This window comes from Cetorhinus maximus, chromosome 23 (assembly GCF_964194155.1).
Source record: "Cetorhinus maximus chromosome 23, sCetMax3.hap1.1, whole genome shotgun sequence".
Lineage (NCBI taxonomy): Eukaryota > Metazoa > Chordata > Chondrichthyes > Lamniformes > Cetorhinidae > Cetorhinus > Cetorhinus maximus.
This window is the reverse complement of record NC_135901.1, coordinates 11,188,673-11,216,480: the sequence shown is the minus strand read 5'-3', so window position 1 is coordinate 11,216,480 and position 27,808 is coordinate 11,188,673. Positions and strand designations below refer to the sequence as shown.

Sequence of the window (27,808 nt, the reverse complement as noted above, 5' to 3'; positions counted from 1 at the left end):
GAATTCTCTGATCAAGATTCAATGTGTTTATGTCTTCGCTTTCAGTCTTATAGATTGTGGAGCTTGTGGTCTGATCGAGTTTAAGTCGACTCCTTCCATATTTACAGGGAAGACAAAGATCAGCAGCATGGAGAAGGGGTTTGGACACAAGTCTGTTTCTCCGAATCTGTCGGAAGTGGACTCATCAGTCTGTACAGTGCAGTGCATGTTGTCATGGAAGGAGTGAATGAGACTGAGGAGCTTTGGTGAACAGCCAATTTTCCCAAAAATCTTCTAGAGTGGTGCTCTGCTGACGGTGTCCAGCGTGTGGAGCAAATCATGTCCAGAGTATAGCTTCCGATAAAAACATCACATTGTGCTTCAGCCTGCATCCAGTTGAAGTCTTTAAAGCATGACCCGAGCAAAGGCCTTCCCCGTAACTCTATGAGTGAGATATCCCTGCAGTTGTTGCAGTCTCACCTGTCGGCTTTGTTTTCAGATAGTGTGGTGATTTTTGCATCATTCACCTCCTGTGGAATGGATCTTATCTTTCAGCAGAGAAGAAGAAGGTCGTAAAGGCTGAGAAAGATAAATAAGTATCAACACCAATTATTATCAACTCACGAAGGTAAATAATTATCTTCAAGAATTATCATCAATTCACAAAGATAAATAAGTATATTCACCAATTGGCATCCATTCACAAAGATAAATAATGATATTCACCAACTATCATCAATTCACAAAGATAAATAATTATATTCACCAATTATCATCAATTCACAAGACAAATAATTATAACCAGCAAATATCATCCATTCACAAAGATTAATAATTGTATGAACCAAGCATTTTCAGCATTTGATTCCATACAAAATGTAATTGCGATTCATTTAATATCATTAACATTGATTGAGACCACACTGACCATTCTATCAGCAAGGAATCACATCTGTCCCAGAATTCAGTGGGAAATGGAATTAAATCAGACCGAGGATAATGAGCAGCTACCCAGCAGCCTCTGCGCTTTATTGACAAGTAATCAACTCATAATCACACAGAAACTCCCGATATATAACTGGTGTGCCTGAGGATTTGTAAAGTGATGGTATAAATAAAACTACCCGGACCTGACTGTAAATTATTGCGGCTCTCCAGTGAGTAATATCTTCGCTAATTTGGGTGAGGATATGTTGAATGCTTTGTTTTACATGAAAGGACCACATGTTCCAAATATTACAATCCTCCATCCTAAACCAAATTATGTACCCGCTTTCTGTCTGAAAGATGATGATTCCCCATCAGCAGGGAAGAATCATCAGTACCGCAGGGACATCTCCAGCCTTCTCTTGGTGACGTTCAGCTCGATACCCTGGGGATGGAATACATCCAGAAAATCTGGAGGGACTGAAGGTATTGGACTGACACAAATGAAATACTGGACCTGCTTCAAGGTTTAAAGTAGTCAAGCACCAAGATGAGAAGGTAAAACTGTATCTTCCAGACGCGCCTATCGATACATCAATCAATTCATTCACTGATCCCTTCATCAAAATGTTCAGGCATCCAACTATGATTCATTCCCGCATCACTGCAGCCATCCCTCCGTTCTTTGGCAGACGGTGGTGTTGTATTAATGTCACTGGACTAGTAATCCAGAGACCCAAGCTATTCTCCTGGGGACACGAATTCAAATCCCGCCATGGCAGCTGGTGGAATTTAAATTCAACAATAAACCTGGGATTGAAAACTGGTCTCAGTGAAGGGAACCATGAAGCTATCATCGACTGTGGAAAAAACTAATCTGGTTCACTAATGTCCTTTAGGAAAGGAAATCTGCCACTGGACCTAGTCTGGCCTACATGTGACTCCAGATCCACAGCAATAAGGTGGACTCCAACTGCCCTCTGAAATGGCCCAGCAAGGGACTCAGTTCAAAGGCAATTAGGGAGAGGCAACAAATGATGGCCTTGCCAGTGACCCCCATGTCCCGTAAAAGAGTAAAAGCGCAAAAAAAATCACACAGATTTATATGTTTGACTGTAACAGAATCTATCCTCTCTCTGAGTCCTCTTTAATAATCTGCCTGTAATTCTTTCCATCCATCCATCAATCACAATATTATGATTTGTTGGAGAGATGCTCCAATGAGCCATTGATGCTGACAGGGTGTCAGAGAAGCTGGATAACTTTTCTTTCCTGAAAGCTGGGCACAGTCCACATAAGTTCACAATTTAAAAAATAAAGCTGACTCCAGTGTTGTTGCTGGGTAGATTTGTTATGAATAGGCCTTGTTGACAATGTTAAGGGTTTGAAGTTGGCTGGCATCCAAGCGGTCAGTACTGAGGAAACAGATCTTTGATAAACTGCACAAACCCCCAGATGCTTCCTGTAAACAACATCGGACATTCGAGCGTCCCTGACTGCAGCCGGCTGGCTTGCTGCCAAATACTGTGTGGGGCAGATTAGCCTGGATGTGAATGAACAAAATGGGATTTAGCCATTCAAACAATAAATGTTTCTGTCGCACACGAAAGGCACATTTTAAATGGCATTTCATCTAAGGAAATATTTTAATGAATGCCATGTTCGCTGAGGTTAAACACGATCAGGAAATTGGCCGTATACTATTTAATTTATATTATTTCTAAGTAAAGGACATTCCAGTTATTAAAGCCGGTTTATTAAGAACTTCATGAAGTGCGAGAGAGCGATGTTGATGGTCCCAATCCCCCAGTCTAATGAGATGAGTAGAATGACAAAAAAATAAAAGAAATTAAATTAAAAGAAAATCATAGAATTGTCTTGAACCCGCAGGAATTCCTTGAATATTCTCAGAGTTCTGCACCTCATTTAACCTGAGGGGTCACTTATACCTCATTAGCACCGTGTACTGTACAGTTTAATTTGTGCTGATTTCGATTATTGAACAGTCCCTCTCATAGCTGCCAATGAGTGGAGAAATGACCAGTTCCTGACCCGCTTCAGTGGAAGATAAAATATTTATTCTTGTGATATTATGTAATATGTCGTAAAGCCCTGATATCCTGTGTTCCCAATATCAGTGAATGGTAGACAGCCGGTGGTCAATAGAATTAGCTGCAGTGATTTGGATGCTGAAGGATAACTTTGTTGATCTCCGTGTCCGTCCTGATTCATTAACTTCTCTGTCAAAAGTTGATGTAAATTTTACGTTTCTGTGTAAACTTACCGTTTAATTATCAGGAAGGCGGGTTTCTAAAATCGCTAATTTTCAAAGGGCTGTCATAGGGTCAGGGGCAGTTCGAGAAATGCAATGAGAGACATTGTACAATGTGAGGAGATTCTTCTTATCTCCGGACCCAAATTGTACAGCGATAACCACCCACATAGTTAATAAAATCACTTTGTTCATCCCCCGCATTTAGTTACATAAATCAATAATAATTCCTATGAATGATGACACTTTATTGTGGTAATGAGATAGAGACCCGGAGTAGCTGCAAAACAGACTGACAGTCCCTTTATTCCCTGATAATATAATTTAATATTTTTGGTTCAACGCCTTGTGAAGTGGAGTAGAAATAAATGGGCATAATTTTCAATGGAACTATATTTTTATTAACAGATGCTCAACTGTAATTTCACCATTAGAACCACTGGAGACATTACAATGAATCCATTCAGCCAAATATCCCGATACAGGCAAAATGTCCACTTTTAACAATAACCTATTGTAAATATCTGAGTCCATTCTGTTGGGGATGTGGAAGGTGGGGCGTGGATCTAGTCGCCGCCTCCACCAGGGAATCAACAGGCGGCGCCTGGAAACCCGCCCCCTTCTGCCGGGTATTTAAATGCCGCTCACTGGGGCCGGAATCCAACAGTCCGGGAGCTGGTTTGTTCACTGAGTTCTGGACAGAACAGTTTTCCCCAAGTGACCAGAAGGATGAGGTCGGCGATTTCTCTCAGTTTGTTGCTGACTTTCTTATCCCGTGAGTAGTTTTTATTGTCCAAGTTTCTCACTGTTACTGTCTCAGTGTTAGTCTCTCCCTGGAATGTTACAGAGTCAGGAATCATTTCACCAGGATTAATCCTCGGGGTTTTTGATATATTTTTTACAGGTGTCCAGTCGGATGTTGTGTTGACTCAGCCAGAGGCAGAGACCGGGAGTCCCGGAGGCTCCCTGAAACTGACCTGTAAAACCAGCGGGTTCGACCTTGGCAGCGACTACATGTACTGGGTCCGACAGGTTCCCGGACAGGGGCTGGAGTGGTTGGTTAGCTACTATACTTCATCCAGCAACTACTACGCCCCAGCAATTAAGGATCGATTTACTGCGTCCAAAGACACTTCAAGGAACATCTTCTCCTTGGACATGACGAGCCTGAAGACTGAAGACACCGCCATCTATTACTGTGCAAGAGACCACAGCGAGAGGAACCAGGGCTGGACCCGAACAAGAACAGATCGAGAGAAACTCAACAACTTCCATCGTAACCTGACGGTCAGTACTTGTTTTAAATGTAATATTAACTGTAATGATCAGAACCCGACAACAAGTCGCTTCTGACAAAAGTAAAACAGCAAATTTAACAGTAAAACCTAACAAACCAATTGATATAATAGGCTGAGCTTTTGGCTGTGCTTATATTTACTGTTAACAGATTCCGCAATTACAGACCTGGATATAATGTTCATTTTAATATGTCTGATACTTGGAGGGGATCACTGTTCATTGAGTTTTGTAAATTGCTGCATAAATACTAAACTAGATCAGAAGTAAACGTCTATTTGAAGTGAATATTGAGAGGCAGCACTGATCAGAGATTGGGTGCAGTTTTTGTGCGGGTGTATTTCACTGTGATAATACGGGAGGTCACAGTGCTGTGCACAGCGACATCCTCATACAAAAACCTCAGAGAAGGAGTTTGTTCAAATTGGTGATCACGATCACAACAGGAAAAGTCAAAGAAAATGGGAGCTAAATAAAATAAAGGTAATAAGTAATATTGGTTTGTAAAAATATATAAAAGTCTTCCGCTTTGTTTGTGTTTACGGACACGCTAAATCTTCACAGAGGCTTTTAAAGTATTCCAATCACATTTATAAATATAATGACCAGCACAGGCTGAAATATCTCACTGATTCACTCTTAGGCGAGTGAGATCAGGTTTTTGAGAGCGCAGTGAGATTAAATCTCTGTATTTACAGTGAACAGTCTGCCGCAGTATTTGACACGATGTGTCTCACTGTGATATACGGGATGGCACAGCAGTTACTGTCAATACAAAAACCCCTCAGCACTAAATGAGTCTGCCTGGGTCAGTGCTCGCTTTTACAATCCTGCTATATTTACAGTGAAGTATTATTTCTGTCCAGCACTGCCCAAAAAACATGGTTTAAGATGGAAAAGCTGTGATAATTATCCATTCATCAATTGGTGAATTCAATAACATGTTCATGTGTTATTCTGTGAATTATAAAACATGAGGATCATTGATGAATAGCTAAAGATATCCGCAAACGCAAATATAATTTCGTGAAGATTCATCGTGATCTTACTTTGCCTCTGACTTATGAATATTTAAGATAACGGTGGATTTCTGACTTTTTCGTGCAGGGACAGTTATTGTATGGCACAGCCCAGGGAGTGTAACACTGTGACGCTATGGACTACTGGGGGAAAGGGACCATGATGACGGTGACTGCCGGTAAGAACCACACATTTATTTAGTAACTGTTTTATTTGAGTCTTTGTTTTTTTTGTCTGTTTTAATAATTCATTCAGCCAATGAAACCTGAGTTTGGTGGATTCTGAATGCAGAAGTTTTTACAATGTTTCATGTGATTCTGCTGAAATTGAGTTATATAATTCCGCTGTGTTTTGATAAAAAGTGCTGCTGAGGGATTGAGTCCCTGGTAGTTGTGATTTTGTATTTATCTGCTGAGGATACTGTGTGGCCGGGCTACTTGAAATATCTAACGTTTGTAAAAACAGTTTGACGTTTCTGCAATGTTTAATCTCGGTGACATCTAATGGCTGCGGGTTTTACCATCTACTGCACAAGGGTTTAAATAGGTTTGAAATCAAACCCAATATTAACAAAATATGCTTAAGTTTCAATATTAATTTATTGAACATGTTCCGCCTACTCACAATGCTGTTGACATTATTCCATATTTATGTTTAGTTTAATTATTCATTCATTTGTTGACGAGCGGTTGTCTGGATTCGATATTGAGATTTTCTTGCAATGTTACATTGGATTCTGTTGGAAGTGTTTGTAGAATTGAGCTGCTTCTCCATGAAACGGATTTCAGCCCCTCAGTGATGTGCTTTTGGTGTTTTTCTGCTGAGGAGAGTGTGTGTCCGGGTGACTTTGAATTAGTGGAATTTGTGAAACGGTTTAGCGGTTCTGCATTGTTTCTGCATTGTTTAAACTCGGAGACATTGAGCAGTTACACGTTTTGCGATTGAATCGAAGCAGCCTACGCGTTTGTATCTGCTTGAAGCGCGATTGTAGGCAGAAAACAAACAGGCTTCAGAAATGGGCAAAAAAGCATTTACAGATGTGTTAGAACATTTTGTGTTTATTTTAAGTGATAATTGCAGAGTAAACTAAACCATGGATTATGACGCTCATTCAGAACATAATTCGTTACTACAATCAGAAACTATACAATTACCAAGTTTTCAAATTGTAGAGTAAAATTAATACAATTAAAACAATTATAATGTATTTCTCCATATTGACGGAACAGCTTTCATATTAACCTAATTGATCATTAATCGCCTTTCACAATTCTGCTGTGCTCTGCGCACAATTAACATGATCGGGAAAGTTTTTAGGCTGGAAACAATTTGTGATTATGCATGAAAAAATTTCAGTAATAATATACTGACTCTACAGAATTGTTCAGTTTCAAAAGAGATTTTGAATTACTTTTTTATATCGCTGATAACATTTGCATTGACTTAAAGAGGAGTTTGACATTGCAGTTTGGCGATATGTCTATTCGGTTATTACATTCTTTCTGTGCAGCTGTAACCACACTATTCCTTCAATGTCATTGGGATTTGGAGAGCGAGATAATTGTCACTAATCTAATTTTAAACAGTTTACTGGGGGGTGTAATTCGCTGGCAGTAAAGGAATTGTTCTTACATTTTTTTGAACTGCAGGAAGGTGCAGACCGCATATAAATAGAGACTGACAAGTAAAAGCTTGAAATTCGAAAAGATTAATTTAATTGCAAACATTAGTATTAGTTTTGAATTTAATAACAACATCCTGTCTCCCATAGCTGTGCTGTACACAGATAGAATTATAGGAGAAGAACAGATTATATCTGAGTTTCATGCTTAATTCTTATTAAATATTAAATTGAAGAACAAAATCTGGAGTCGATTTGCCGGTTATATTTCAGTGGCGCAGATGATCTGAATGAATTCTTCTCATCAAATTGTCTACTGATCAATTTGGATCTTCTTTCAGTGAACAATATATTTAACAATTAAATTATAGGGATTGTTATGTAGGAAGCACTTTCATTGATAATAAGTTACTGCCAGGAACATTTGTTTACACATAACTCGGAGTTAAGGCAAGTTTGATTCAGCAAACAGATGATATTACACCTCATCGACAGTTAATGCGATGTGCCCCCGGCCAGATTTGAAAGTGTTTCAAATATTCAACTCATAAATTCGTCGTGTGAATTACTCGATGAGAATAGATGGAATTTATGATTTCTCAATCCGTTTAGAAACGCATAGTTTACAATTTTGTCCATTAAAACAGAGCAGGAGAAGTAAAAATAAAATAGTAAATATTGATCAGATTTAAGTAAAATTGATTTACTTGCCTGGATGTTACCATGTAGTAATTTGAAGTTTATTGTTTAACAATTTTTCAGTGTCAGGTTGATTTAAATAAACCCCAATTATTTCACAAAGTACCAAGGAGAAACAATTTTCAATTATTGAAAACTATTTTTATTATAAAGTAGAAATCAGCTAACAAGAAAATGAATTGACAATAACAAGATAATTAACTTACAATATAATATTAGTGATAATTAATTCAACATAAATGAACTCCAACAATTAAATAGTATACTGGACATTATAGTGGTGCAAAATCTCAAAGGGTGGAGAGAATTTTGAATTGTATCCAAAATGAATTTAGAAAAGAATACTTTTCTTACTCAGCTGTGCTCAGCTCGATAAGGTGTTTCGCCTCAACGTTTTTATTGGTTATATTTATACCTAAAATCAAATCAAATCAGTGGGTAATCGGTTTTCAATGTGAATGTTTCCTGATTTGTTTAATTCTTACCCTGTCATTGAGTCTTTATTACGGACAACCAATTATCCTGAATCTGTAGTATTTGCTGTGTTCATTTTCAGGGTAACTTAAATCATACATTGTTTGGAGATTTGAGTCAGACGGGGAATTAGATGGACTTCAATGGGAGTTTTGAAATGAAAATCAGTTTAATTTCAAATAAGTTATAGAATAATTGTAGCAAATTGACCATTGATCAATTAGAATCAAACAGCTTGAATGAAATGGACAGATTGAACAGATCTATCCGCTGGGAACTCGATTGTTGCACCATTTGTGTCTGTTCTGTTTCTGTGCGCGTGGTCACTGTGCTGGGACCAAGAATTTTCCTGACTGGTTGTTAACCTTCTGGTTCGTTCTCCTGTATTTCAGGAAGTGCAATTTGATTTATTTCTTCAAAAAACTTGTATCTGTGAGAAATGTGAAAGTTTGACTTTTTGACCAGGCGCCTCAGAAATGAGATACCCAACCCATTGTGACAGTCAGAAAGGACAATTCAGAAACGACAGACAGACTGTCGAAGGAGGTTTGGTCAATTTTAAGCCAGTGATGTATCTGTCTTGGGAGTGTTCGGTTAGGCAATGCAGAGAGAGTTTTATCCTATTTTAATCTGTGCTGCCACAGTCCTTGACCTATTTGGTTGGACAATGTGGAGGAAGAAGTTAGCCTGTATCTTATTTTTAATCCTATCATAGGATGTTGAGGTCGCTGGCAAGGCCAGCATTTGTTGCCCATCCTAATTACCAATCCTTGAGGAAGTGTTGAAATGCCGCCTCCTTGAACAGCTGCAGGTTCACTCACAGTGCTGTTAGGTCGGGAGATCCAGGATTTTGACCCATTTACAGTGAAGGAACAGCGATATAGTTCCAAGTCAGGATGTTCGGTGTCTTGGAGGGGAACATACAGGTGGCGGTGTTTCCAAGCACCTGCTGCCCTTGTCCTTCTAGTTAGGAGAGGTTGCGGGTTTTGAAGGAGCCTTGGCGAATTGCTGCAGTACACCTTGAGTATGGTGTACACTGCTGTCACTGTGCATCGGTGCAGGAGGGAGAGAATGTTTAAGACAGTGGATGGGGTACCAATTCTGTGGGCTGCTTTGCCCTGGATAGTATTGAGTTTCTTGGGGTTTTTTGAAGTTTCACACATTGAGGCAAGTGGAAACTATTCAATTCCAGTCCTGACTTGTGCCTTGTAGATGGTGAGTTGTCTTTGGGCGATAGGAGTTGAATTACTCGCCACAGAATTCCCAGCCTCTGACCGGCTCCTGCAGCACAGAATTTATATCAAAACCGGATTGAACCCTCTCCTGGGCATATTTGATGGGACAACATCGAGGGAGTTTTATTTTATATCAAACCGATGCTGTACCTGACCCGGAGTGTTTGACCGTTCAGTGGAGAGTTGGCTCCCACCCTTGCAGCTGATGACAGGAGTGTACTGGAGGAGGAGTGGGGGCTTTAATCCATATCTTAACTTGTCCTGTTACTGACCTGAGAGTCTTCTCCCCTCAGAGGTCAAACAAACTGAATCGGCATCGAACTAACTGGCTGTGTGTTCTCTAGCCAGATCTGTGAAAATAAATTGTTCCATTGCTCGGGTGAAATGACGCACGTTAATTGTTTTTAACAATATTTCTGGAGAGAACATGTATAAATTTTAATGAATTAATTATGTTTAAGTATTCTGAGTATCAGAAAATCATTGAACGTGAGTGACCTGAACTTGAGCACAATTTCAGAACAAACAGAATCAGGGAGTGACAGTGAGGCTCCAGAGAGCAGCGCCTGTTCTGATCTGATCAGAGGCTGCGAGTTATTTAAACGATTGAAATGGACAATGACCAGGCTCCCGCTCCCAACAACCAGCCGCGGGGGATTTGGGGAAAAGGAGCCGCCATCAAAAACTGAGTCATTGGATTGCCACCTGCAGGGGGAGGAATGAATGACAGAAATGAAAGCATGAGAGGACATTCGGCCCTTCGATCCTGCCCTCCATTCAGTAAGATCATGGCTGATCTACCTCGACTCACTCAGTCTCTTTTCCACACACCCTCACTCGCTCACTCTCTGTGTCACACAGGCTGTTTCTCACACACCTGCACACACTCACTAACACGCACTCTCTCTGATAGACACACACTCTCTCTTTCTCTGTCACACACACACAGACACACACACTCTCTCTCTCTCACACATTCTCCCTCTCACACACAAACTCTCTTTAACACGCACACACCCTGCCTCTCACACATTGCCTCACTCTTTCACACACACTCTCACACAGATACTCACATTCTCTCAGACACATTCACTCTCTCAACTACACACACTCTCACACACGTGCACACTATCTCTCACACACATGAACTCTTTCTCACACATGCACTCTCACACACTCATTCTCTCTCTCTCTCTCTCACACACACACACACACACACACACGCACAAGCACAATCCCTCTCTTTTATGTACACCCACTCTTTCTCTCGAATACATGCACCCTCTCTCCCACACACATTCACACTCTCACACATGCACACACTCTCCATTTTCTCTCTCTCTCACTCACACACACACACACATAACACTCTCTGACATACACATACCTTCATTCTCTCTCATATACACACAGAAACGCAAACACATTCTCTCTCACACACACACTGTTTCTCTTACACGTGCACTCTCTCTCACTCTCTCTCTCTCTCACACACACCACACTCTCTCTCATACACACACACACACTCTCTCTGACAGACACACTGGCTCTCTCTCTCACACACACTCTCACACACTTTTCTACATATCACTCAGACCCCTACACTCTCCCTCTCTCTCTCACACACACACACACAGTTGCTCTCTCCCTATCACAAACACAGTAGCTCTCTCTCACACACATTTCTCTGTCAGACACTCTCACACTTATACTCCCTATGACAAACACATAAAAACACACTCTCCCTCTCTCACACACACTCTCTCTCTCTCATTCTCTCTCTCTCACACACACACTCTTTCTCTCCCACACACACATTCTCTATCTCATATACTCTCACACGTATACACCCTATCTCACTCACACACACTCTCTGTCTGTCTCTTTCTCTGTCTCTCTCTCTCAAAAACACATACACTTCCACTCTCTCTCTCTTTCTCATGAACACACACACATTCTCACACAGAGAAGTGGGCTGAAAATACTAACTGCAGAATGAAAATCCGTGAAGCTGCAGGCATGTTCATTGTTCCATTTCTGAGGACCTGTTGTGTAAAATGGAATTACACAGGTAACATCACTATATATGTGGAAAATTTCCAAGTGTTGAACCAAACACAAAGGAACAAGGAAAGGGGAGGGATGTGGCGGAGACCACGGCCGCCTGGATCCCCAATACTGGTGCACACTTGGTGCAAGATGCCTGCACAGCCCATCCTGGTTTTGCTGTAACCATCTCCTCCAGCCCCCTCAGTCTGCCTATTCTCGCACTGACATGGGTTTCTTAAAGAAAGGCATCAGCATTAAAGCAGCTGGCCAGCGATCTACACTGCTGCCTGACTTTACACAGCCGGTGTTACTGAAAGATGATCAATATGGAGAATCGGGACAGGATCGATGGAGAGGAAGAGGAGGAGGTGGAGGTGTTGGAGCCGAATGGAGGACCCCCCAGCTCGGCTGTGGACAACAGGCAATGGAAAGCTGAGCCGGAGCGGAAAATCATCCAGAGAAACATCGCCTTGATGAGCCTGCAGCACCTGGGCACTCTCACTACCCACAATCACTCACCCTTACTCACTCACTCACTCACCCTCACTCAATCTCACTCCCTCCCTCACCCGCCCTCCCTCACCCGCCCTCGCTCACCCGCCCTCGCTCACCCGCCCTCGCTCACTCACCCTCACTCACTCACCTTCACTCACCCTCATGCACTCATCATCAATTACTCACTAACCTTCACTCACTCACCCTCACTTACCCTCACTCACCCATCACTCACTCACGCACCCTCACCCTCACTCACTCACCCCCACTCACTCACCCTCATTCACTCACCATCAATTACTCACCCACCTTCACTCACTCACCCTCACTCGCTCACTCTCACTCACTCACTCGCTCTCACTCACCCTTACCCACCCAGCCTCATTCAAACTCACTCACTCACCCTCACTCACTCGCCCTCACTCACTCACTCTCACTCACTCACTCGCTCTCACTCACCCTTACCCACCCAGCCTCATTCAAACTCACTCACCCAACCACACTCACTCACCCTCACTCGGGGGTACTCACTCACCCTCATTCACTCACCACCAATTACACACTCACTCACTCACCCTCACTCACTCACCCTCACTCACTCACCCTCACTCACACCCTCACTCGCCCATCCTTACTCATCCACCCTCACTGATCCTCAAACTCACTCACCCACCCATCCTCACTCATCTACCTTCACACACACTAAATAATTCATCCACCCACCCTCACACATCCACTCACCCTCACTCACATACCCACCCTCACATACCCACCAACCCTCACTCACACTCTCATCTACCCTCATTCAATCACCCACCCTCACTCACTCATCCATCCTCACTCACCCACATTCAGACACCCGCCCACGCTCACTCACCACCCACCCTCATTCATTACTTCACTCACCCACGCACCCTCATTCACTCAGCCACCCACCCTCACTCTGTCACTCAGCCACCCTCACTTTCTCAATCATGCACACGCTCACTCACTCGATCACTTTTCCTAAATCGGTGTGTGGGAGGGCGGGAGCTGCGGGGAAGAGAGACCTGGAAGCGAGACCTGAGGCCTAGCAGTGCTGGAAAGTGGAGCAAGGCCGAATGGAGTGATCAGCGTCGGTGGAAGCGGAGATAGCCTGGGGGGAAGGGCAAGGAGGCGGGGGAAAGGGCAAGGAGCCTGGGGTTTGGGGGGGAAGGGCATAGAAATGGGGCAAAGGTCAGCGAGCAGTGGGAAAGGTCAGCGAACTGGGGAACGGGCAGAGAGCCAGGGGAAAATGTCAGAGGGCCGGGCGAAAGCGCAGCCACCCGTGGAGTAAGAACAGAGAGCTGGGGGAGAAAGGGCAGAGAGGCGGGAGGGGGAAAAGGGCAGATAGGCGGGAGGAGGAAAGGGCAGAGAGGCGGGAGGGGGAAAAGGGCAGAGAGGCGGGAGGAGGAAAAGGGCAGAGAGGCGGGAGGGGGAAAAGGGCAGAGAGGCGGGAGAGGGAAAGGGCAGAGAGGCGGGAGGGGGAAAGGGCAGAGAGACGGGAGGGGGAAAGGGCAGAGAGGCGGGAGAGGGAAAGGGCAGAGAGGCGGGAGAGGGAAAGGGCAGAGAGGCGGGGGGGAGAAAGGGCAGAGAGGCGGGAGAGGGAAAGGGCAGAGAGGCGGGAGAGGGAAAGGGCAGAGAGGCGGGAGTGGGAAAAGGGCAGAGAGGCGGGAGTGGGAAAAGGGCAGAGAGGCGGGAGTGGGAAAAGGGCAGAGAGGCGGGAGGGGGAAAAGGGCAGAGAGGCGGGAGGGGGAAAACGGCAGAGAGGCGGGAGAGGGAAAAAGGCAGCGAGACGGGGGGAAGGGCTCAGAAGCGGGGGGGAAGGGCAGACAGGCGGGGGGTACAGAGCAGAGAAGCGGGGTATGGGACGGGCAGAGAGGCGTGGGGGGGAAGGGCAGAGAGCTGGGGGAAAGTTCAGCCAACCGAGGTAAAGGCCAGAGAGCCATTGCAAAATGTCAGAGAGCCATGGAGTAAGTGCAGAGAGCTGGAGGAGAAGGGGCAGAGAGGCGTGGGGGGGGAAAGGGCAGAGAGGCGGGAGGGGGAAAGGACAGAGAGGCGGGAGTGGAAAAGGGCAGTGAGGCGGGAGGGGGAAAGGGCAGAGAGGCGGGAGGGGGAAAGGGCAGAGAGGCGGGAGGGGGAAAGGGCAGAGAGGCGGGAGGGGGAAAGGGCAGAGAGGCGGGAGGGGGAAAGGGCAGAGAGGCGGGAGGGGGAAAGGGCAGAGAGACGGGAGGGGGAAAGGGCAGAGAGGCGGGAGGGGGAAAGGGCAGAGAGGCGGGAGGGGGAAAGGGCAGAGAGGCGGGGGGGAGAAAGGGCAGAGAGGCGGGAGAGGGAAAGGGCAGAGAGGCGGGAGAGGGAAAGGGCAGAGAGGCGGGAGAGGGAAAGGGCAGAGAGGCGGGAGTGGGAAAAGGGCAGAGAGGCGGGAGTGGGAAAAGGGCAGAGAGGCGGGAGTGGGAAAAGGGCAGAGAGGCGGGAGTGGGAAAAGGGCAGAGAGGCGGGAGTGGGAAAAGGGCAGAGAGGCGGGAGTGGGAAAAGGGCAGAGAGGCGGGAGTGGGAAAAGGGCAGAGAGGCGGGAGTGGGAAAAGGGCAGAGAGGCGGGAGTGGGAAAAGGGCAGAGAGGCGGGAGTGGGAAAAGGGCAGAGAGGCGGGAGTGGGAAAAGGGCAGAGAGGCGGGAGTGGGAAAAGGGCAGAGAGGCGGGAGTGGGAAAAGGGCAGAGAGGCGGGAGTGGGAAAAGGGCAGAGAGGAGGGAGTGGGAAAAGGGCAGAGAGGCGGGAGTGGGAAAAGGGCAGAGAGGCGGGAGGGGGAAAAGGGCAGAGAGGCGGGAGGGGGAAAAGGGCAGAGAGGCGGGAGGGGGAAAAGGGCAGAGAGGCGGGAGGGGGAAAACGGCAGAGAGGCGGGAGAGGGAAAAAGGCAGCGAGACGGGGGGAAGGGCTCAGAAGCGGGGGGGAAGGGCAGACAGGCGGGGGGTACAGAGCAGAGAAGCGGGGTATGGGACGGGCAGAGAGGCGTGGGGGGGAAGGGCAGAGAGCTGGGGGAAAGTTCAGCCAACCGAGGTAAAGGTCAGAGAGCCATTGCAAAAGGTCAGAGAGCCATGGAGTAAGTGCAGAGAGCTGGAGGAGAAGGGGCAGAGAGGCGTGGGGGGGGAAAGGGCAGAGAGGCGTGGGGGGGGAAAGGGCAGAGAGGCGGGAGGGGGAAAGGACAGAGAGGCGGGAGGGGGAAAGGGCAGAGAGGCGGGAGGAGGAAAGGGCAGAGAGGCGGGAGTGGAAAAGGGCAGTGAGGCGGGAGGGGGAAAGGGCAGAGAGGCGGGAGGGGGAAAGGGCAGAGAGGCGGGAGGGGGAAAGGGCAGAGAGGCGGGAGGGGGAAAGGGCAGGGAGGCGGGAGGGGGAAAGGGCAGAGAGGCGGGAGGGGGAAAGGGCAGAGAGACGGGAGGGGGAAAGGGCAGAGAGGCGGGAGGGGGAAAGGGCAGAGAGGCGGCGGAGGGGAAGGGCAAAGAGGCGGTGGGGGTGGGGGAAGGGCAGAGAGGCCGGCTGCAGTGGGGAGAGCCGGGCTAAAGCAGTTGCGAGACGAGGCCCCAGGCGCCCTGGGCCCCACTCTCTCTATCTCTCCCTCTCTCTCTCCCTCATTGTCTCTCCCCCTCCTGAAACCCTTTCCATTCCCGGGGAAAGGCGTTAAGTGCCTAGGAGAGAAGGGAGACAATGTCTCTGTGCGTTTCCCCCCCCCCCCCGGCTCCCTGCGCCTTTCTCCAGCGGGTGTTCGCTGCCCCTCCAATCACAATCTTTTTGTTTCCCAGTTTTACTGCTGATAGGCCCACTAGTCAGCCTATAAGCAGCTAACGGGGTAGAATGACCCGCCTGTGATTGGAGGAGCAGCTCCTTACAGAAATCTTCAACCCCACTTCCCTATCTTCCCAGCATTTTGAACAACGGCTCCGGGGGCCAGAAAGAGGGGCTTCGGGGGCCACAATCCAGACACGGGACACGGATTGGACAAACCTGTAATAAAGGAAAATAAGGAAATGGGCAGAGAAGTTGGATAAATATTTTCGCCTTAACAAAGTGGTTACTAAAATAGAAGAGGCATTTGTTCCAATTTTCCAAACTTCCATAGATTCTGGAAAGTCCCGTCAGATTGGAAAATAGAGAATGAGGCTTTTATATTAAATAAAGGAGGGAAAGGGAAAGCAAGAGACTATAGGCCAGTTAGCTTAACATCTGTCAGAGCGAAGATGCTGGAATCTATTATTAAGGAGCCTCTCACGGGTCACTTAGAAAATTCAAATGCAATTATGTAGATCCATCATGGTTTTGTGAAAGGGAAATCGTGTTTGGCTGATCTATTTGAGGCCCTTCGAGGAAGTAACAAGGAACATGAATAAAGGAGAACCTGTGGGTGTGCTGTATTTGGGCTTCTAGAAGGCATTTGACAAAGTGGCACATCAAAGTTTACTACACAAAATAATGGTGTCGGCAGTAACATTTCAGCATGGGTGGAAGTTTAGTTAGCTAACAGGAAACAGAGAGTCGGGATAAATTGGTTATTTTAGGTTGGCAAGATGTGACAAGTGGAGTTCCACAGGGATCAATGCTGCGGCCTCAACTATTTACAATTTATATCAATGACTTGAATGAAAGGACTGAATGAATTTGCTAACTTTGCTGATGACATAAAGATAGATAGGAAAGTAAGTGGTGAAAACGGGATTAAGGCCCAGCAAAGGGACATAGATAGGTTAAGTGATTGGGCAGAAAAATGACAGATGCCGTATAATGTGGGAAAATATAAACTTGTCCACTTTGGCAGGAAGAATAGAAAAGCAGCATATTATTGAAAGGGAGAGAGATTGCAGAACCCTGAGGTGCAGAGGGATGTGGATCCCTTGGTGCATGAATCACAGAAAAAACAATACAGGAACAGCAAGCGATGAGGAAGGCAAAGGGAGTGTTGTCATTTATTACAAGGGAATAGAATATAAAAATAAAGATGTTTTGCTACAGTTTAACAGGGCGTCGATGAGGCCTCGTCTGAATTACTGTGTCCAGATTTGGTCTCATTTCAGAAAGGATATAAAAGCATTAGAAGCTGTTCAGAGAATGTTTATTTAAATGATACTGGGAGGTGTTGTCTGTTATCTTATGAGGGAATTTGGATTGGCTGGGCCTGTATCCATTGGAGTTTAGAAGAATGAGAGCTGATTTTATTGAAACATATAAGATCCTGAGGGAAATTGACAGGGTGGATGCTGAAAGGATGTTTCCCCTTGTGAGAGAGACTAACGATAGGGAACACAGTTTAAAAATAAGAGGTCTCTCATTTCAGACGGAAATGAGGGGATTTTATTTTTCTCTCAAAGTGTCGTGAAACTTTGGAACTCTGTTCCCCAGAGCGCGATGGAGGAGGAGTCATTAATATTTCAAGGCAGAGGTAGAGAGATTCTTCATTGACAAGGGAGTCAAAGGTTAGCGGAGAGTAGGCGCGAATGTGGAGTTAACGCCACAATCAATCAGCTATGATCGGAGTGAATGGTGGAGGAGGCTCGAGAGGCCGAATGGCCTACTCCCGCTACTAATCCGCATGTTCATATGTACATACAATTGGAAAATGTCGTACTTATTGTAACTGGTATTCAGTTTAGAGTTCTATGGTCATTATATAGTTACCATTACAAAGGTACTTTCGAAGGGTTGTTGCTATTCTTTGTTTTGGGGAGACGTGGAGAGGGAAGGGGGCATCACTCAATTTGAACAGAGCCAATTTACAAAACTGCAATGATATAAATGACATGACAACTTCTCTATCTCCAAGTGCTGTTTATTGAGAAATAAATGGTGGCCGAAATAATGGGAAAAATCCTCTGCTCTTCCACTTTAATCCAATGAAAGGTACGTCATTCAGATGACATCAAAATGTTCTATTTTAGTAATGGGATCGAGGCGGAAAAGGAGGTGTGGGTTTCTAAAGAGGGAACCGACAGATGAGGATCACCAAATGATGGAAATAATAAATGATCTAATGTGGATGTGGGTTTTAGTTGGAATATATCAGGATATGTTTATAGTTATAGTCAAATTTTGAGTTGTTTGGTTACTTAATGATCACAAATCACAGAGTCTAACTTGTTCAATCGGCCATTCTTTCCCAGCGACACCGTCTTCGCCCACTCTCTACAGCCTGGTCTCCTCCTGTCAGCAACACAACACCGACGGCTCCGTCACCTACGGCTGTTTGGCGATGAACTATTCCCCAGAAATCACCAAACTGACCTGGAAGAAAGATGGGCAGCAGATCCCCACTGGATTTAAGACTTATCCGTCAGTGAGAAACCAGAAGGGAACCTTCACCCTGAGCAGCCAGTTAACCATCACCGAGTCAGAGGGGGAATGCAGCAAAATCAAGTGTGAGGTTCAATACAGCGGCTCAGACAAGAGCATTGGAATGCCATGTAAGTGTTGGGGAACTTGTGAGAAACAGAAAGGCTGTGATTGACCTGTATAGGGCCTTGGTTATAACGCATTTATAGTACTCTGCATAGTTCTGATCCCTGGAAATTCCAGGTTAGTGTCCATGGTTAAAATATAAGAACTCATTGTATCTGTTATCAATTTCTTCTGCAAGAAATGGCTAACCTGTGTTTCTTGAAGGTCCTCGTGACTTACCTCCAACTATTCTCCTCACCGTGAGTTCCCGGGAAGAAATCACAACCAACAAATTTGCAACCGCCGTCTGTTCAATCATCGATCTCCGTTCAAAGTCAATGACCGTGAAGTGGCTGAAGAATGGACAACCCATGGATTCAGGAATTGTCACCTCTCCCGCCTTTGAAGTGAACGGGAGCTTCTCGGCGACCAGTCGGCTGAAAGTCTCCGCTGGGGAATGGTTCACCGACGCGGTCTATACCTGTCAGGTCACTCACCAAGGGGTCACCCAAAGTCGAAACGCCACCAAGTGTGAGGGTAAGAAATACAAACCGAGGAAGCAATAGATCATTCTGCTCTCCGATGTTACTCAAATCAGGAATTTATTGGAGTTAGTAGACGGAACAACTTCTAATTTACTATCATGTAGTTATTGTTTAATTCCGATGTAAGGGCTGCATTCGGATCGCTCACCATTCAGGATTTTATCACGTCACGTCTCTGCATTGACGTCACAGAGTGAGTGAGGTGGACTTGACATTAGCTTTACCCTGAGTCAGCTGATCATATTTGGAGAGGCAGAAGGTGTCTGGAACCCTTCACTGGTAAAAGCTTCGGGATAGGGTGTTGGAAAGTGCATCCACCCTATTTATAAAACGGCTTTCAGTACTGCATTCCAGGGCCCAGGAATGGTACATTTGTAATGGGACTGGGGCAACATAGATTCATGAGAATGTTACCGGGGCTGAACGACTTAAATTATGAGAACGATTTACATAGACGAAGCTGGTTTTCCATTGTGTAAAGAAGATTAAAGACGATAGTTAGAGGTTGATATGTCCAAGGTGATTTATTCTCCTTCAGGGAGTGAAGGCTGAATACTGCTGTCCTGCTCCTGAAGGTGAAACTTTGGTTGATCTTCATTTCTGTCTCACAGGCCCAGACCACTGCCCCAACGATCCCACAATTACTCTACTGCCACCGCCAATAGAACAGGTCTTACTGGAGGCGACCGTGACCTTAACCTGCATCGTTTCTAATGCTCCTTATGGAGTCCTCGTGTCCTGGACACAAGAGAAGAAGCCTTTGAAATCAGAGATCGCCGTCCAACCGGGAGAGGATCCCGACAGCGTGGTCAGCAACGTAAACATCTCGACACAAGCCTGGTTGAGTGGGGCTGAGTTTTATTGCGTGGTGAGCAATCAGGATCTGCCGACTCCTTTAAGAAGTTCCATCCACAAGGAACCAGGTGAGCGGTGAGATTGAAGCAATAAGTAGTTCAATGTGTCTATTTCCAGTGTAAGTGTAAGAATCAATATTTACTATTCAGTGTATTTATGGTCTACTCTGATTAGCAATTTCGCCAACTAAACGCCCTGGGCCTGTGGACTTTCAGGGGGAAATTGATAAGTAGATGAATGAACAATGAACTGAAGGCTGTGCCATTGGGTTTAGATGAAGCAAGATGGGAGGAGCCTGGTGCGAAGCTGAAACACCAACACAGACCAGTTGGGCCGAATGACCTGTTTCTGTGCTGTAAACTTTGAGAAACTTTCTCGTCCAACCCCATAAGTTCTCAGGGAAAAGGATTGTATCCATCTCTGCCCCGAGCTGGAAAACCGGACAGATCCCAAAGATTTTTATTTATTAATTCATGGCATGTGGGCGTCGCTGGCTGGGCCAGCGTTTATTGCCCACCCCTAATTGCCCTTGACAAGGTGGTGTTGAGCTGCCTTCTTGAACCGCTGCAGTCCATGTGATGTAGATACACCCACAGTGCTGTTAGGGAGGGAGTTCCAGGATTTTGATTCAGCTATAGTGAAGGATCGGTGATATATTTCCAAGAAGTGGATAATGAAACCCCTTAATATTCATCACAAAACACGTTTCTCTCACATCTAACCAGCGGTTTCATTGTCTACGAAATTATCCAGTTTATTGACATTTATTGTACATTTTCTGCAGGTAAAAATCTGCAGGAACCGTCCGTGTCTGTCCTCCTGCCCTCGGCAGAAGATGTCTCCGCTCAGAGATTCGTCTCCCTCAGCTGCTTGGTGAGAGGTTTCTCCCCACGAGAGATCTTCGTCAAGTGGACCGTCAATGACAAGCCGGTGAATCCCGGGAACTACAAGAACACCGGGGTGGTGGCGGAGAACGGCAATCGCTCCTTCTTCATGTACAGCCTGTTATCCATTGCAGCGGAGGAGTGGGCCAGCGGCGCTTCTTACTCCTGTGTGGTGGGACATGAAGCGATCCCCTTGAAGATCATCAACAGAACGGTTGATAAATCCAGCGGTAAACCGAGTTTTGTGAATATTTCCCTTGCACTGATGGACACCGTTAATTCATGTCAATGAGAATCTCTCGGTTACGTTTCAAACTTCAATAAAAAAATAATAAAGTCCTTTTCTCCAATTGTGATTTAAATGCACAATCGCTTAATTAATGTTGTTTTCCACTTTTGCTAATGTTAGAGCTGTTTAGTTAAAATCGGATATTTCCAGGGCTCAGAACCAAGTCTTGTACACCCAGTGCTCCCAGCTCAGATGCACCCTGGGTTAGAGACAGAGTAAAGCTCATTCATCACGGGATTCTGCAAAATAACATCACCAACTCTCCTCCCACTGAGGGGAAATCTAACAATTTCCTATTTCCGGCAAACAAACTCAGCACATTTAGATCTCGGTGTTGCTGCTTCTCTTATTGTCCATTCCTTTAAAATGGATGCCAGCTTTAAGTTGCTGCATCGCACCCACTGGGAATTGAAGTGAGGGTCACACAGAAACATGTCTCAACAATTCCCCATCAGAGTGAGGGGAAAGGAAAATTGTTAACCGACTGTACCCCCACTTCCCCAACAGAGAGAGGGGGAAGGGAAATTGTTAACCCACTGTACCTCCACTTCCCCAACAGAGAGAGGGGGAAGGGAAATTGTTAACCCACTGTACCCCCATTTCCCCGACAGAGAGAGGGGGAAGGGAAATTGTTAACCCACTGTACCCCCACTTCGCCAACAGGGAGAGGGGGGGAATTGTTAACCCACTGTACCCCCACTTCCCCAACAGAGAGAGGGGGGAATTGTTAACCCACTATAGCCCCACTTCCCCAACAGAGAGAGGGGGAAGGGAAATTGTTAACCCACTGTACTCCCACTTCCCCAACAGAGAGAGGGGGAAGGGAAATTGTTAACCCACTGTACCCCCACTTCACCAACAGAGCGAGGGGGAAGGGAAATTGTTAACCCACTGTACCTCCACTTCCCCAACAAAGAGAGGGGGAAGGGAAATTGTTAACCCACTGTACCCCCACTTCCCCAACAGAGAGAGGTGGAAGGAAAATTGTTAACCCACTATACCTCCACTTCCCCAACAGAGAAAACTGAAAGGAAAATTTTTAGCCAATTTTACCTCCACTTCCTAAACAGAAAGACGAGGAAGGTCATTGGTTAACCCAGTGTGTCTCCACCTTCTCAGCAGAGAGAACCAAAAGAGAAATTGCTTACTCAACCAGACAGAGCAAAACTATTAACTCAATGGACTCTCAGTCCCCGAGCAGAGAATCTGGAAAGGAACGGGCCTTTGCTGTAAGGACCCAGTTACCAACAGCAGATGTCAGCTTCTAGCTTACTGGCCACAGGTTTTAAAGTCCCATCATGCTTAAAATGTTGTAAAATATATATTTATGCAACATAATTTTAAGAAGTTTTCACACTCTTGTTCCAGTTAATCTTACGCTAAGATTGATTTCCCATCATCCGAATCTAAACCGGTTATTAAATCCTCCCTGGGTTGTTCACGGTTCTACCCCTGAATTTTATGAGGCAGATGGATGATTGTTTGCATTCGTTCACCTGATATCACCTTGCACCTCACAGAAAACACGTTTATACAGAACATTGAAAATATTCACCAAAATTTTCACTATCAGGGTCAGACTCGATCGTTGGGACCTGGTGAAACACTGAAAAATAGTAAAAATGCACACAAGGGACACAAATGGACGCACACAAACATACATACATACACACATAGGCACAGACACGCAGACACAAACACACACAGTACAGGCAGACACACACACATACATACATAGACACACACACACAGGCACAGACACACACACAAACACGGGCAGACACACAAACACACACACATAGACAAATACACATTTGCACACACACAAACACAGGCACAGACAGACACACACGCACACACAATCACACATAAACACAAATACACACACAAATGCAGGCACAGGAACACACATATACACAATCACACACACACACACAAATACACACGTGCACACACACATACACACACACTCACACACATATACACAATATCACACACACAAACAGATAAAACCAGACAAGCAGACTCATACAAGGACACAAATATGCATTATCACACATTCACAATGACAGAAATACAGACAAAAAGACACACACTATCATACACATTAAAACAAGTACATGGATACACATGAACACATGCACACACATGAGCAGATGACACCCAGACAGACAAAAACATAGAGGAACAGACTAACACATTCACAGGCACACATGTAGACACAAACATGAAACACGCTTATACACACGAGAACACAAAAAACACACGTTAGTACGTTTGAAAACATAAACACACATTGATACATAGTTTTAAATATCCATCAACACACAAATGCACACATTAAAAACTCTCTCTCTTTCTCTCACACACACACGCTGTGACACAGACATTAATATGCTGACACATACGTGGAACACAAAAAGAAACATTAACACATATTAGCAGACAAGAACGCATAAACACACATTAACACAGATAGTAATAAATAAACATAGATATCAATACATAAACACACACAATAACACACTCATACATACACATTGGCAAAAAAAACAAAATATACATGCAGACGCAGACACAAAAATGCACAAGTCAGCACTCATTGGCAAATGAACGCACCTCAATACTCATACACACATATGGACACAGAAACAAAGAGTGATGCAAGGCACGATATACTCGTGCACACATACATAAAAGCTAAAGCATGACACAAACGCCAGGCTATTGAAGAAGGTTTAATTCAAATGCACTTTTTTAACCGACGTATCCTCCAGCAATTGTCCCTATTACATAATGATCCGAAAAGCACACTGAAACAATGTTCTTACTGAGAATCTGATTTAAGTTAATGACGCACCAAACATTCCCATCACAAATAGACAAACAAGATGGGAACTCACATCCGAGATTTTAAAAAGCAACGTTCACAGTTTCCAAATAAGTTGCCCAGTGAATCTCTCTTGATATCCATCATAATATTCTCCAATAATAGATCGTACGAAATTGTTCGAAAATAAAATGATATTGGAGATAATTTTCTATATTTTCCGACTAGGACTATACGAGGATTGTAAAGCAAGAACAGCTGTAGAGATAGTTACAGAGATAGGTTGCTGAAATTCACGTGCTTAACAGTAGATATATATTGAACATTAAATTAGAGAATACATTAATAACTTAGGAAAGAGTAAAGAGTATATTTTTAAAAGATATCCTAGATTAATAAGTAACCTAATTATATTTCCTCGGTTATATCCTCGCAGATTCCACAGATCACACCTGGATTGAAGACTCTGAGGATGATAACGGCAACATCTGGACAACCGCTTCCACATTCATCATCCTGTTCTTCCTGAGCATTTTCTACAGCACTGCCGTCACTCTGGTGAAGGTCAGAAGATTCAATCCACTCACACTTCAAACTGACAGAAGCGGTTTGAAAAATCTCTCAATGTTTCATTGATTAAAACACTAACATAAATGTCCCACATTCTAAACATCTGCTTCATTATTTTATCCTCTTTTGCAGATCAAGTGACCAGTTGAATTTTGGACACCGTAGATTTTCCTCAGCCGTTTATTGAGATCTCTGTATTACGAATTTAAAATATGTCCTCTCGGTGAATCTAAAAATGAAATACCTTCAGTTCATGTTTCCGAATTTGTAACTAAGACAGTCATGGACGGTATTTCCGCTTCTCTGTTTGAAATGTGCGAGATAATTATGGCTGTGTTGTAATTGTAGCTTATAATTTCCCAGTAGTTTGAATTCCATGTGTAAATAAGTAGCTTTCCTCATTCCCTTCCCTTTATGTTGAGCTCCGGTTTTCTCTTTCTGGTCTCTGTCACAGCTGTACATACAGTTGGCAGCTCAGAGCGAATGTGTTCTGTTCTCAGTGTGACTCAGTCATCATATTCAGTCCAGTTGACTTTAAAATAAACTTTTCTGTAAAATGTTCTCCGAAATTGTTAATAAATCATGAATGTGAAACGAACTGACTTTGCTGAACTCCTTTCCCCCAGGCCCATCGACACCGCTCCATTTCCCCTATTACACTGTTTCCTCCCCTTTCCCAGATTTTTTTTAACCATTCCTGTTTGGGATGTGAATCAAAAACAGAAAATGCTGGAAAAACTCAGCAGGCCCAACAGCATCTGTGGAGAAAAAAAGAGTTAACGTTTCGAGTCCTCATGACTCTTCTTCAGAGTCCAAGGTCCTTCAGTGAAAGAGTCACTGCGCCATCCAGCGACCCATTGGTGTTAATACACCTTTACCTCTACCTTTTTATGGCAAACCCCAGAGCCAGGATGATTGCACAGAGGGAGGAGCCTCGGTGATTTCACTCATACTCAGGCCTGTCACAGTCACATGTCAGGTAATTGTAAACAGCAGGGATCTGCTTCATCAGAGGCCCATACAGGACAGTATATGGAGGACGAATGTTTCCTTTACACTGTCCCATTAAACACTCCCAGGGTCGGTGCAGCAGAGGTTAGATAGGGAGTAAAAGTTTTTTTTTTTCTCTCTTTACCCTTTCATGAGGTGTGGGTGTCGCTGGCAAGGCCGCCCAGAACAGCCCGGCTTCCGAGGCCATTTCAGAGGGCAGTTAAGTGTCAGGCAGGTTGCTGTCGACCTGGAATCACATGTCGACCAGACTGGGTAAGGATGGCAGATTCCCTTCACTAAAGGACATTAGTGCAGCAGATGGGTTTTTACGACAATCGGTGACAGTTGTCATGGTCACCATTACTGAGGCTAGTTTTCAATCCCAGGTTTTAATAATTGAATTCACATTCCAGCAGCTGCCATGTTGGGATTTGAACCCATGCGCCCAGAGCATTCGCCTGGATTCTCTCTAATTTGTCCAATTAAACACTCACAAGGCAGAGACGTCACAATCCACCTTCTCAATGCAATTAGGGATGTGCAATAAATGCTGGCCCAGAGAGCCACGCCTATATCGCATGAATAACAAAAAATGCACAAATACCGCAGACCGAACCGTTGACACAAACCATGAGATGATTCCTGGAGACTAGGGCCGATCTGACACAGACATATTATCGAGCAGTAATCCTGCGAAGTATCACCACAGTTTGGGTCTTATCAGGAACAACGGGGAGCACAAATCGTGGAAATTCCCAGGCCCTGCGGCCTGCCTGACGCAACAAACAACTGAACTCACTAAACTTCACCCCAGGGATCCTCTCTCCCTGCTCCATTCCCTCTGATACCATCCTCCTGAACTCACTGAACATCACCCCAGGGATCCTCTCTCCCTGCTCCATTCCCTCTGATACCATCCTCCTGAACTCACTGAACATCACCCCAGGAATCCTCTCTCCCTGCTCCATTCCCTCTGATACGATCCTCCTGAACTCACTGAACATCACCCCAAGTATCCTCTCTCCCTGCTCCATTCCCTCTGATACGATCCTCCTGAACTCACTGAATATCACCCCAGGGATCCTCTCTCCCTGCTCCATTCCCTCTGATACCAGCTCTGATGGGATGCTTCAAACACACACTCCACTGATTCGGCACAGGCTGTTATGCGTTTTCAGTTTTAAATCAATAAAAAAATCGCTCTGTTCGAGCAATGTGGACATGAGCAAAGAACCCTAATTCTCACACGAGAAATTGAACCCGGGCCACGGCAAGTCCCAGCCACCATGCCAGCACGGAGGCTACCCCGGCAGTTTGATAAACGATACTTTTGCCATTTGTTTTCATTTCAGACCACTTTCTCCTGAGACAAAATGACCTATTCAGCCAATTAAAACAACCATTGCCATTGGCAAGAACATGAAATTGACAGTGTGGTGAAATAGTACTAAAAGCTGTGAATTGCAAAATCCAATTTCCAAAAGCCACCAACCTAATCCCTGCGGCTCCTGTGAAACCGTGCAAGGCGATATCAAATTCCTCCACTTTCATGATACATCTTTCAACTTTCAATCTCCGCCTCAGTCATTTCCAGTTCTATTTAATACCCACGTGGAAATTTAACTCTGCTCCTCGTTCCATGGATTTTGGCCGACTTGCTATGCATTTTATATTATGATAAAGCCAGGAATTCGTGCTCTAATAAAAACAGAGGGTCGCTGAATTTCACAGCAGGTCTGACAGCACCTGTGGAGACAGAAACAGAGTTCACGCTTCCAGTCCATATGACTCTTCTTCAGAACTCAAGGGAGGTAGAAATATGATGCGTTTTATGCTGCTGACGAGGGTGGGTGGAGTAGATGGAGCAAAAAAGTTCAGGGATAGGTTTGAGGTCAGGAGAGATTCAGTAACAAAGATATCATGGAACACAAGTCAAAGGCAACGGGAATGATATTATTAATTATGAAAGCAGGCGTTAATATCTAGACAAAGGTCAGCACTGACTGGAAGCAAAATAGCAGAATGTGTTAATAGCAGAAAAAGGGTCAGCGCTGTCTGAAAGCAAAACAGAAGAACAAGATGCAGACTGGCACTTGGGGGTGTGGAGGCTGCAGGGAAATTAAAATGGAGGACAGAGTTCATAATGTGAATTTGTTGACCTCAATGTTGAGTCCAGAAGGCTGTAGAGTGTCTAATGAGAAGATGAGGTGCTGTTCCTCCAGTTTGCGTTGGGCTTCACCGGAACATCGTAGAAGGCTGAAGACAGAAATGTGAGCGTGAGGGCAAGGTGTGAATTGAAATGGCAAGTGAAAGACAGGTCTGGGTCATTCTTGCGGACTGTGTGAA

At 44.9% G+C, this 27,808-nt stretch overlaps 2 gene segments (V, D, J or C); both read left to right on the top strand.

Annotated features, from left to right (window-relative positions):
• The first annotated feature begins 3,852 nt into the window (after positions 1-3,852).
• LOC144698225 (Ig heavy chain V region-like) lies at positions 3,853-4,722 on the top strand. The segment is given in 2 exon segments: positions 3,853-3,953; positions 4,083-4,722. Coding segments are annotated over 2 exon segments (495 nt in total).
• On the top strand, positions 4,382-25,063 carry LOC144698159 (Ig heavy chain C region, membrane-bound form-like). The segment is given in 8 exon segments: positions 4,382-4,465; positions 5,582-5,672; positions 18,226-18,525; positions 18,725-19,036; positions 19,656-19,967; positions 20,684-21,013; positions 24,339-24,466; positions 24,605-25,063. Coding segments are annotated over 7 exon segments (1,434 nt in total).
• Positions 25,064-27,808: the final 2,745 nt, after the last annotated feature.